This window comes from Pongo pygmaeus, chromosome 8 (assembly GCF_028885625.2).
Source record: "Pongo pygmaeus isolate AG05252 chromosome 8, NHGRI_mPonPyg2-v2.0_pri, whole genome shotgun sequence".
Lineage (NCBI taxonomy): Eukaryota > Metazoa > Chordata > Mammalia > Primates > Hominidae > Pongo > Pongo pygmaeus.
Window position 1 is genome coordinate 49,918,290 of NC_072381.2, and position 12,980 is coordinate 49,931,269.

Consider the following 12,980-nt stretch of genomic DNA (forward strand, 5'->3'; position numbering starts at 1 on the left):
AGATTCCAGTAGCATCGTGCTACCCTCCAAGTTGTGACAAGCAAAATGTTTCTCCAAACATTGACAGATGTTTCCCATGGGGAAAAATTGCTTTTGTTTGAGAATCGCTGGCCTATGCTGTGCCTCTTAGCATCTGATTTGTGCTTTTTGTCTTTTAGTTGAAGTACAGTGTAAGACAATGGAAAGAAGTTGGGCATTGTTGATGCTGTCAAATTGCACAACTCGGAGTAAACGGCATTTCCGACAGTTGCGTAGTGGGCAGCCTTGGACTTTGATCCACACATACTGGAGTTTGTGGCTTTTCTCACTGACCAATGGGAATTTGCATGTGGCTCACGTGGTGATTTTTTTGTGTGCACCCCTAAACACTCTGACTGCCATGTAGCACATCCTCAACAAACAGTCATTGTGTGATTGCTTCATTTTGGTTCTTTCCTCCTTAGTAAGTGGAGGCACTTGGATGGAAGGAGCTGCCCCTTCTTTGTTGTATCCAGCCCTCTCCCCACCCCAGATGCCTGGTAACCCACTTGCTGCCTGATTGACTTGTCTTACTTTTAGCTTATAGGCTTTATACTGTGGTGCCTCGCCTGGTCAAGTTTGTAGATAGTCTGACCAATTGGTATGTTACAATGAACCGCAGAAAATTAAAGGTACGTGCAGACTGCTGGTGGGAAAAGCAAAAAGTGTATGAAGTTTGAAAGTAGAAGAAATATGAGAATAGCGAGAAGGGAGAACATTTTCAATTGCTCTCAGTTTTTGAAGCTTTGTTTTTCTTTTCCTTTTACATTGCATTTTAAGTATATTTATCATTTGAGGGATAGGGATCTATAAGTTCTAAAAGTCATTTTGCATTATTTTCACAACACAATTATGTACATGTCATATTGGAGGGAGAATGTCAGGGCACAAACAGGGACTACACTGAGCAGACCTCTTAAAATTCAAAATAAAATCATGCAAATATTTTATAAAAATAATGGCAGATACGGCTTTAATATTGAGAGGGGTACTTCCTTCTACCACAAGGGAGTTAGATATTATTTACTGTGGACAGAACTCCTCTGTAGCTGTTAGGGGTTTACGATGAGCAGAGCATAGGTCCTGGTCTCAGGACTTAAGCCAGGCACATAAATAACAATGATGCATAATAGAGAGAGCAAGGTCTCTTTACCGCAGGCCCAATGAAGGCTCCCACTACCCATTAGTCATGTCTTTTTTTTTTTTTTTTTTTTTGAGACGGAGTTTCACCCTTGTCACCCAGGCTGGAGTGCAGTGGCATGATAGCCCACTGCAACCTCTGCCTCCCGGGTTCAAGTGGTTCTCCTGCCTCAACCTCCCCAGTAGCTGGATTACAAGTGTGCGCCACCATGCCTGGCTAATTTTTGTATTTTTAGCAGAGAGAGGGTTTCACCATGTTAGCCAGGCTGGTCTCAAACTCCTGACCTCAGGTGATCCACCGTCCTCAGCCTCTCAAAGCACTGGTGTTACAGGTGTGAACCACCACCCCTGGCCAGTCATGTCTTAAAAGGCATTAATAATAAAAGCCTGCAACACAACTGTAATTTCATTTTTGTGCAGATGTATCTCACACACAAATATCTAGAAGGACATACACTAAGATGCTTACAGTAGTTGTCTCTGGATAACTTAATTATGATTGAAATTTTTTCATTATCGTTTTTCCTACAATGAATTGGTATTTTTTTAATACACAGTATATACTTTTTTAACATAAGAAATCTTATTTAAAGGTACTTTAAAGTTTTTGGTTAGCGACTGTTTCTGTCTGTTGTGGGTAGATCCATTCTACCTTCATCCTTCGGGTCCTACAGTTAAGCTCTACCTTCCTATCAGCTCGCCTCAGGTGGGGATAGTCAGTGGGACAGCAGGTGCACATCCTGGCCAGGCCTCCTGCACTCACCTGCAGGGCCACCCTGGTGGCACCGACCGTGGATGGCCTGTGGTCGTGGCCCTTTCTCCTTTCTCCTTTCTCTGTCTCCTGTCCTGTCTATATGCTGCATGCTCTTTGAAGATAGCCTCTTTTTAATAAACTTATTTTTTAATGATAAAGACTTATTTTAGCAGTTTAATGTTTACGTTTCCTTTTTACTCATTAGGGTGAAAATGGGATGGAGGATTGTGCCATGGCCCTAGAAACCTTGTTTAGTGTTCTGCTTTCTCTTTGCAGACTTACAGTAAGATGATTGGCTTGTTTCTAGTACCCTTTGGCCTATGAGCTGCCTTTGGCACCTACTTGCTGCAGCATCCTCCATTTATGTCTATTCTGTATTAGTCTGCCAAAAATAGAAGTTTTATAACACCTTATAGTTCTAGTTCCTTTTCAGAAATCCTGTTAGCTTATACATGTTAAGTAAGGACTAAGAAACACTAGATTGATTCTTACAATTTCTGGCAGTACAATATATGTCAGGGCCCTTGGCTCTAGAATGAGGATCTACAGTTCAGAGTAAGACATACGTTATCTTAATGTGGATTGCCATAATTGTGAGTAATGGGGAGGTTCTTCAGCTAATACTTGTCTAAGTAAATACATGTACATCACAAAAAATACTTTAACTTAGCATTGAGAGGAAAACGTGCAAGTAATTGTTTATGTTCCTATCAATTCAGATATTAGTTAAATAATATAAAAGTGGAACGGCTCCAACTTTAATTCTTTTTATCCTGTTTCCTTTACTCCGTATAAGGCTCCTATTTATTCCTGAGGCAGGAGAATCGCTTGAACCCTGAGGGCGGAGGTTAGAGTGAGCCCAGATCACACCATTGCACTCCAGCCTGGGCAACAGAGCGAGACTCCGTCTAAAAATAAATGAATGAATAAATAAATAAATAAAAGTAAACTTTAATGTCGAAAATGCAAACTTGGGGAGGGCAGAAAGATCACATACAAGGCTGTCACGTCACACTTGTAGGGTTGCACAGCAGCCGGGCAGAGGCGCCCCTCACTTCTCAGATGGTGGGGCAGCCGGGCACAGGCGCTCCTGACCTCCCAGACGTGGCTGCTGCTGGGCAGAGGTGCTCCTCACTTCCCAGACAAGGTGGCTGCTGGGCAGAGGTGCTCCTCACTTCCCAGTGGGGCGGTGGCAGGGCAGAGGCGCTCCTCACTTCGCAGACGGTGTGGGGGCAGGGCAGAGGCGCTCCTCACTTCCCAGATGGTCGGATTGGGCAAAGGCGCTCCTTGCTGTGCACACGGTGTGGGGGCAGGGCAGAGGCGCTCCTCACTTCGCAGAGGGTAAGATTGGGCAGAGGCGCTCCTCACTTCCCAGATGGTGCGGGAGCAGGGCAGAGGTGCTCCTCACTTCCCAGACAGTGAGATTAGGCAGAGGCGCTTCTCACTTCCCAGATAGTGGGATTGCCTGGCAGAGGCGTTCCTCATTTCCCAGACGGTAGGGGGGCAGGGCACAGGCTCATTCCTCACTTCCCAGATGGTAGGGCGGCCAGGCAGAGGCGCTTCTCACTTACCAGACAGTTGGGCTCCGGGCAGAGGCGCTCCTCACTTCCCAGATGGTGCGGGAGCAGGGCAGAGGAGCTCCTCACTTCTCAGATAGTGGGCATTCCTGACAGGCACTCCTGACCTCCCAGATGCAGCAGCCGCTGGGCTGGGGCCTCCTCACTTCCGAAACGGTGCTGTGGCCAGGCAGAGGTGCTCTTCAGTTCCCAGACTGTTAGGTGCCGGGCAGAGGCACTCCTCACTTCGCAGGCGGCGGGGTAGCCAGGCAGAGGCGCTCCTCACTTCCCAGGCGGTGGGGTAGGGGGTTGGGGGGAGTGCTGGGCAGAGGCGATCCTCACTTCCCAGGCGGTGGGGCAGCTGGGGAGAGGCGCTCCTCACTTCCCAAACGATGGGGCGGCTGGGCAGAGGCGCTCCTCGCTTCCCAGACAGTGGGGCGGCTGGGCAGAGGCGCTCCTCACTTCCCAGACGATAGGGCGGCTGGGCAGAGGCGCTTCTCACTTCCCAGACGGTGGGGCCGCTGGGCAGAGGCGCTCTTCACTTCCCAGATGATGCGGGGACCAGGTGGAGATGCTTCTCAGGTCTTGATCTCTTGACGTCCTGATCCGCCCGCCTGGGCCTACCAAAGTGCTGGATTACAGGCGTGAGCCACCACGCCTGCCCTGCCGTGTCTTCTTTTTCCTCCCAAGCGGCTGTTTTCATCTCCTGGATTTTTATGTTCTACTTAACCACCCTCATGTTTTTATCCATGTTGCCCTGCTGGAGGCGTCCTTCTTTTTGGGAAGCTTGACCCGCAGTGCCTCAGGAGATAGACGGGGAAGCTTAGCTGGTGGGGGCTGCTCGTCTCTATCCCACCTCATTTTCAGGCAAGGGGTCGGTTGCAGCTGCAGCGGTGGCCCTGGCAGTTTTCTTTTGCGGGACCTGCGGGACCTGTGGCCGGCAGCTCTGGATGGAGAAGACCTACTTGATCCAAGAGCTGCAGGATACTTGGGCTGCATGTCCTTCCCCACCATCAGCAAACCTGGAGAGCTGAGCAGGTGGTCTTTACCCAGCACCTTCAAGCCCGACTTCTCTGGCCACAGGGAGCAGCCTGGAACTGGGGCAGGGAGCACTGTTGGAAATGGGCCAGGCTTCCCAAAGGGAAGGATGCCTCCAGCAGGGCTGTGTGAACTGGCGACTCCATGGCCCTTGGAGTAGAAACTCACTGCATGCACCTGGGCCTTGTCAGTCTGCTTTTTTTCTGTCAAGCTCTTGACGTGGACATTTCCCTCCAAGGGCCTGGGATTATACCAGGAGGAAGTGAGGTTTCCCTGAGTCTCCAGGGGCCTAGAGGTGGAGGCTGCTTTCCCATTGCTACAGGGGCCCCTTTTCTTGTCCTGCCCCTGGGTCTTTGCCTGGTCTTTCACCTCCGTTGCGTCTTTGGGCTCTTCTGCCCTCACCTCTGTCTTCAGGAACCTGGCTGGGATCACCTGCTCATCTAATGAAGGAAGTCGGAGGTTAAACTTGCGTCTGAGACGAGGGATCCTCACAGGGCTGAGGTGTCCAAACATCATGGAGTTGGGAGCAGACAGCACGGGTTTCTTCCTCGAGGGGGTGCTCCAGACCACAGGAGGCAGGGCCTTCTGTGGGGTGCCCATGTTCCGAGGGATAAGACACAGCCTCATTAGGGGTGCCGTCCCACCTGACTGGAAAAGAAGGCCCAAGATGTCGCTGACGGTTGAAGAGGAGTGGGAAACGGCCCAAGGTTCCCGGGGCAGGCACAGGTGCAGGAGCCACGGGGTGAGCCGGGCCAGCTGGGAAGGCCTCACGGACAAGACGAGCAGGTTGCCGATGGCATGGCAGGGACCTGTGGTGGAACCAGGAACAAAATACGCTTAGTTAGAAGAGCACGTTGCCATTGGCGTGACCGGGACCTGCGGTGGAACCAGGAACAGAATACGCTTAGAGGAGAACGTTGCCGATGGCGTGGCCAGGACCTGCGGTGGAACCAGGAACAAAATAAGCATAGTGAGTTGCCCATTTTGACCGAGTTGTGCACAGACGAAACTAAGGGTCAGAAGCGGAGAGGTTACTCCTAAGTCACCCACTTCTCTGTGGCCGGGTGCACACTGGGCACCTGGGAGTTTATGACATCACCATAGGGCTGGTGACAGAGCCAGGGTGAGGAGGACTGCTTAGGAGCCCAGCAAGGGTGCCTACAAGAGGAGTCAAAGGGCAAAGATTGAGATCCCTCCACTTGTCCAGCTGGACTCTAGCCTCAGGGACGTCCTGCTCCTGGGGGCAGGTGTGTGGCCCTGGATGGGCCCCCCTGTGGGGCTGTTGGGGGTGGGGGGCTGATCCGCCAGAGCCCTTCCCGCCTGGCACCTGGCCAACCTACTTGCTAGCACCCAGTGGCCCTGTCTTGGTTGGCCCTGTCCCCTGGGTTACAGGGCCAGAACCTGGAAGCAGAGCGCAGGACCAGCCAGATCCTGCCAGGCTCCCCCTGGGGCCTCTCCAGTGCGTCTGTTGCCTGGAGCCAGGCCCGCCTTCTCCATGGCTGCTGTGGCCTCAAGGGCCACCAGGCTCACTGTGCAGGCTTCCAAGGAGAGGATGCGGTGCCCTGACCTGACTGGATGCTGCCTCTTACCACATCCCTTCCTGGCAGGCAGGGTTTCCACTTCTTTTTATGAATTTGCCTGAGACTGTTTCTTAGGTCATCCAGGTGGTCATGGCCCAGCCAGGCTTTGAACCCAGGTTGTGCGATTCCACAGCTGGTACTCTGGCCTGCGTGCCTCCTGATCATGGATACAGCATGTATTCATATTTTTTCCTGTAGTCTGGGGGTACTTAGCATGGTGGCATATCTGTAATAAGCACATGCACACCTAGAAGGAGGTCTTCACTTCAACATGTAAGTTGACCATGGCATGCTCTGGGCTCCAGTCCTCTACAAAGATGTAGGGCAGGGACTACCAGTTGCCAGCACAGCACCATTCCACATTGCTGTTCTAATGGAGACTTTCAGCCCAGATGTTCTTTCTCATCTGGTGGGTTCTCTCTCATCTCTTCCAAGTATGTAAAGATTATGTTCTAGATCAGCTTTGGTCTATCCTAAAAGAAATTCGCCAGTGGATTATTCTATATAGATAAAAGTCAGTTTCTCTGGTTTTCCTAGAATGTGTCTAGAAAGCAAGTACATTATTTATTTACAAGTTAATAGTGGATCAGTGTACTGGATTAAAATATGACCAACATAATTTGGTCATTGTGAGCATGTCAGCTCGGTCCACTCTTCACCACACATTATGATACCCTAAATATAACTCTAGATTTTCTTATGACCAAGAGAAGGACATACTCTTGGGTGTCTGAACCAGGGAAACAGATACGAAAAACCATTCGGGCACTCTACATCTTTTTATTGGAGAATTGAAACCATCTATATTCAAAGATACTATTAAAAGGCAAGAAGTTACTTCTGTCATTTTGTTAATTGTTTTCTGGTTGTTTTGTAGATCTTTCATTTCTTTCTTCTTTTATTGTTTCCTTTATGGATTGGTGAGTTTCCGTACTGATAAGCCCTGATTCCTTTACTTCATTGACATACCTGGTGTAATTTTTTTCTCTTGAGTTACTCTGTAGTTTACATTTAAAAATTTATAGTTATGATAGACGAAAGCTGATAAAAAGTTTTGATCACACACAAACATGCTGTACTTCCCCCATGTCCCCTGTCAGTGCACAAAATTTGCACTTTTTTGCCTTAATTTATATTGTTCTGTATTGGGTATTTATTAAGAACTCATTGTAGATAAAAATTTTTTGACTATTTTGATGTTCAACTTTCTCAAGTGTGATTTGAAAGATTCTAAAGCATCATTTCAGTAACATAGAATTCTCAATTTGAATGTGAATTTACTTTTAACAGGTTGATAGTGTCCTGTGTTTCTGCATTAGTAGTTATTGTTCTTTCACTTGTGATTGAAGCATTCCCTTAAGCATTTCTTGTCAGGCTGGTCTTATGGTGACAAATTCCATAAGCATTTGTTTGTCTGGGAAAGACTTTATTTCTTTAATTTCTGATAGGTAGCTGTGCTAAGTACAGTACTCTTTGCTAACTGATTTGTCATTATCGCTTAGAATATATCATCCTAATCTCTCCTAGCCTTCAAGGTTTCTGCTGTGAAAACTCCTGAGAGTCTAAAGGAGACTTGCTTACTTGTGATTTGATGCTTCTCTCTTGCTAATTTTAGAATGTTTTTCTTTGTGTTTGACTTTTGACAAATTGGTTATAATGTGCCTTAGAAAAGGCCTTTTTGGGTTGAGTATGTATGGGACCCTTTAAGCTTCATGGAACTGGATGTCCATATCTCTCCCAAGAATTGGGACATTTTCAGCTATTATTTTGTTAAATAAGTTTTCTGTGTCTTTGTCTGTCTCTTCTCTCTGTTTCTCTTCTATATTGCAAAAATTGGTTATCTTAATGTCATGGCACAAGTCTCATAGGCTTTCTTTGCTTCCTTTTATTCTTTTTTTTCTCCTTTTTTCCCTCAGGCTGGGTTATTTCAAAAGTCCTGTCTGCAAGTTCAGAAATTCTATCTTTTGTTTGATCTAGTGTGCCATTGAAGCTCTCAGTTGTACTTTTTATTTCATTCATTCAGAACTTCATTCCTAAGGTTTCTGTTGGTTGGTTTGTTTTCTTTAAAGTTATCTATGTCTTTGTTGAATTTCTCATTCAGGTTATGGCTTGTTTTTTATTATTTGATTAAGATTTCTATCTGTATTCTCTTGTATCTCATTGAATTTTCTTAAGATCTATACTTCAAATTCCTTTTAAGGCAATTTGAAAATTTCCATTTATTTAGGGTAACTTTGTGAAGAATTGTGCACCTTTGGTGGTGTCAAGTTTCATTGCATTTTCGTGCTTCTTATCTCCTGTGTTTGTATTTATGAGACTGCTGACATGGTCACCTGTTCTAATTGTATAGAGTGGCTTATGTAGAGAAAGACTTTCACCTGGAGATGTATCTTAGGGTGTCAGTTGGATGGGCTGCATCTGCTTTAGTTCCAGGAGGATACAGTAGTGTAGTATCTGTGCTTTTTTCTTGCCTTTTTTTTTTCTTTTGCTAGTATCCATTTTGGTGATACTGGTGCATGCCTTGGTGACCTTAGGCTGCAGGAGCATGTGCAGTTTGTTTTCCTGCTCAGGATCGGGGGTTGTGGGGGAAGGCGGCAGTCTCAGGAAGCTGCATGACTAGCTAGTGACTGTGTTACTGAGTCACGGGTTGGTTCACCAGTTTGAGATGGGACTCCCCTGGAAACACTCACCTGGCTGTGGATTACTGGGGTTGGTCTGCAGGCTTGAGATGGGGATCTCCTAGAAGCAACAGGCCCGGTTGTTGAGCGCACCAATGGCATGAGAAATCAGTCCACAGTTAGAGTGTTGCAGTCACTAGGATGTGGAAGGCAAACCTCTTGGAGAGTGTTTTTCTAGGATATAGACAGCAATAGCTGCGTTCCTGGAGAATCCTGTTGTAATGACAGGGTAGCCTCTGGGTTGGAAGGAGGCAGTGACCACTAGTTCGTGGAGCAGAATATACTCAGCTATGGCTTGGCTTTCTAGATGGTGCTGTATGTGGGCTCCTCCTCTGGGGCAGTATAGCCCTGTGGGGACACCAAGCAGTTCCCTAAACTGAGCTGAGAATCTGTGGGCACTTAACAGGAGTTCCCAGCAACAAAGAATGCAGGTGTCCACAATGTTAATGGGACTGCTGGAGTTTGTTTGCTTACCTTTTTCCCCACTGAGGAAATGGTCTTCTTGTTCCCAGCTGATCCCGACTAGGAAGATTGTGTGGTAGAAGCAGGGTATTTTGCTTTCCCTTTATTTCACCACCCCTAATGGTTTCCTTGACCCTCAGGTTTTCTGTCTCTTCACTGCTGTCCAGGGTTCTCTCTCAAACACTCCAGTCCAAATGAACTTGTTTATTCACTGTTTTTGTCCTTTTTTCTGGAGGACACAGGCATTAACCTCCTCTCATGTGCCATCTTGCAGGCCTTCCATGACCTTCTTTTTCAAAAGTGGGATGGAATGAAATGGAAGAGAAGGAAATAGTGTAGAATAGAATTGAATATATGAGAGTGCATCAAGCATTATTTCAGAAAACTTTTGTTTTCACTTATAAATATGGGGGTACTCAGAGTCACAATATAAATTTTCTATTTTTACTTAGAGTCAAAAAGTTTGAATTTGCAGGCATATATAACTCGTTAGTAGCTCTATTGAATATACCTGTTCAAATACCAATGTGAGGGAGTCATCTGTTGCCTTTTTGATAAAAAAATGGGGCTTCTGTTAATATATTTAGATCAATGGTGTAACTTTTATATTCATACCTCTATTCTTAGTCTCTCCACTTTCCACAGTATCTCTTGTCTTCACGTGTGGGTTCAGAGCTTTAGGCCTCACCTTTCCTGCATCAGGAGAAGCTACATCTTTCCATGCTGTGCTCATGCTGTTTTTTTTGCAAACCTGAAGCTCCAGTTTTCATGGTTCTATCATGTGCTAATTTTAATTTCCCCAAACCTTGGTACCTAGTTTGGTAAAGCAAAGCCCACCGAACAGCAGGGATGAAGGGACCTTTGCAAGATCACTGGAACTTTCCTTGCCTCCGGGGGGGGAAGAGCCTGGGCCTTCTTCCATGGAAAGACCTGGAGAGATTGGCTCACTGCTGAGGAGGCTGCTGCTCTTCCCTTAGGTCAGGGAACAATTTTCGCGTTTCAAATAAGCTCTTTGTTCCAGATGTTGGGGCTTCTGGGTCTAGGAATTTGTAGCTGCTTTTAAATCATTTGCAAGACATATGGAGCCAGATTGCTTCAGTAAGTACACCCTGGACAGGGCCTGGACCCAGACTTTGCCAACACCAACCAGTGAGCCTGTTTGTGTTGCCTGTGGCATTTGGCTTGAGTTTCAGGGGACTACTTTCTGGTGGGACCCAATACAAGGTGGCTGCATGGACATGTTTTAATCCTAGTGCTCTAGGACAAGGAAGGAAGAGTAGAGAAACAAGGAGAAGGCAGGAGATGAAGGGTTGTTATGAGCAAAGGTGGACCACCTTGATTTCATGAAATTCTTACTATTTCAATGATTTGCTTAAAATAAAATTTTGTTGTACAAATTGCAAAAGCAATTCAAAGGTGACTTATTATAGAATATTTACAAACTTCAGAAAACTGAAAAATCAGACACTAACAAAATTTATTGCAGTATATAAAATAATAGATTAACCGAAGGAAAATCTGCTTTGTACAAGGTGCTGTGCCTGGTGCTTACCTCCATGCCTGATCTCATCACCTTCATCCTGTGAAGCAGGGGGTATTTTCCCCAGTTTACAGATGAAGTTTCTGAGGTTTGGGACAGTCCATCCTCTGTGCATATTGACTTGGCTGATACATCATTAGGTGCTCCTGTTTCTATTTTAGACATCCTTCAGAATTCTAGAGGTGCTTTGGGTTTTTTCTAGCTACAGTCCTGCAGCTATGCTTCAGGGATATGAGGCCATTTCTCATTCACAGGGCATGTTTTGTAACCTCATGCCCATTTTGGTGCATATTACTGTGTCATTCTCTAACATGTTTAGTTGTTTCTCAGTATAAATGAGATCAGTTGTTGATGACTGCATATGACTGACATGATGTCCTGTGTCTTCATACAGGCTCTCTACACACCTTTTCTCACTGAATTGATGTACCAGAATCTAAAGGTGCTGATTGACCCTGTTTCTGTTCAGGACAAGGACACACTCAGCATCCACTACCTCATGCTGCCCCGTGTTCGGTAGGACTCAAATAGAAATAAGCCTCACCTGTGCCAAGGAGGGGAGAGTTGCTCAAGCATGTGGGCAAGAGGAGGCATTTCCCTGCTCCAGCTCCATCTGTGCCTTGCCTCCCACCCCAGCTGACATGAACTCCTCAGGCTGCAGGATGGGGCCCACTTTGGTACACGGTAGCAAGGATGCTTGATGTGGAACCCCTTTGTAGAGCTGCGGCAGGTGGGGTGTGGGCGTGCCCCATGGGGGCTCCTTGGGGAGGTGCCGGGTGCTGAGTGGCAGGCACTGTGCTGCCCTTCCCCTGGTGCTTCACCAGGAGGGCCTAGCCACACTTCTCTAGCCTGACCCTCTTCCTTGCTTATGCATGCCTAGTGCTTTCAATTTTCTCCTTTTAAATCTAAACTCTTTCATATTCCTACCTCTACCACTCAGAGAAGAATTGATTGACAAGAAAACAGAGAGTGCAGTATCTCAGATACAGTCTGTGATTGAACTTGGAAGAGTGATCAGAGACCGAAAAACTATTCCCATAAAGGTTTGAAATTTTACTTCTATTTTACATGGCACAGACCTAAATAATTAAGTCTTTGGAATGCTTTCTTAATATAGAGAGCTTCCACCAATGGCCTTTTTCCTTTTCTGCAGTGAGGGTGTGAATGACTTAGTACTAGTCCAGCCTGACTAGAGCTTGAGATTCAAATAAACATTTAATATTCCATTTTTCTGCAGTTTTAGAGGACTGGCTGCTGAGTGAACTTTCCCCTCCCTTTTCCTCCTAGTATCCTTTGAAAGAAATTGTAGTTATCCATCCAGATCCAGAAGCTCTTAAAGATAACAAGTCTTTGGAGAAGTGTATCATTGAGGTAAGGTAGATGATTTGTCTGTTTTTGGTACAGATAGACTTAGAACATTATTTTGATGGATAATCCTCAAAGTACATATTGACTGTGTAATTTATTTTTATTAGTATAGTCATAACAAATGTAATAATCCATATTTTACACTGTGCTTGGAATCAACATAAATTTGTTGTAATTCTTTTAAAAATGTTTCAAGATCAATGAATTTCTTTACCTATCATCTATCGTCTTCATTCACTTCCCTGAAGTTCTGTTCTATTCTGTTCTTCTCTGTTCTGTCCTTTCCTTTTCCTTTTCCCTTTCCCTTACTTTACTTTTCTTTCTTTTCTTTTGACAGAGTCTCTCACTCTGTCACCCAGGCTGGAGTGCAGTGGTGCCTTACCACAACCTCCACCTCCTGGGTTCAAGCGATTCTCCTGTCTCAGCCTCCGGAGTAGCTGGGATTACAGGCACCCGCAACCACGCCCAGCTAACTTTTGTATTTTTAGTAGAGAATGGGGTTTCATCGTGTTGGCCAGGCTGGTCTCAAACTCCTGACCTCAAGTGATCTGCCCGCCTTGGCCTCCCAAAGTGCTGGGATTACAGGCATGAGCCGCTGTGCCTGGCCTTCTGAAGTACTTTTTGATAACTACCAAAGAAACTTTGTTCCTCCAAATTATGCAAGTGACAAGTACCCTCGCATGTAAAAAGTCGAAGCACTAGCATAGTGAGCCTCTCTCCACCCCATCTCTCCCTGGAGTCTCACTTCCTGGCTGTTTCATAATTTAATTACTCTCCTGTTGTTTGACATTTAGGTTTCTGACTACAAACAAAAGCTTTGTGTGTACATATATGCATATATCAGTG

General features: G+C 46.1%; 1 protein-coding gene and 1 pseudogene across 1 annotated transcript; one reads left to right on the top strand and one right to left on the bottom strand.

Annotated features, from left to right (window-relative positions):
- The window catches only part of LOC129006834 (isoleucine--tRNA ligase, cytoplasmic-like), a 77,743-nt pseudogene that overhangs the window by 45,879 nt on the left and 18,884 nt on the right, over positions 1 to 12,980 (top strand).
- Positions 2,851 to 5,573, bottom strand: LOC129006833 (putative UPF0607 protein ENSP00000383144). Its single transcript, XM_054437016.1, has one exon. The coding sequence runs from the start codon at positions 5,131 to 5,133 to the stop codon at positions 4,204 to 4,206; it is 930 nt and encodes a 309-aa protein (XP_054292991.1). The 5' UTR covers positions 5,134 to 5,573; the 3' UTR covers positions 2,851 to 4,203.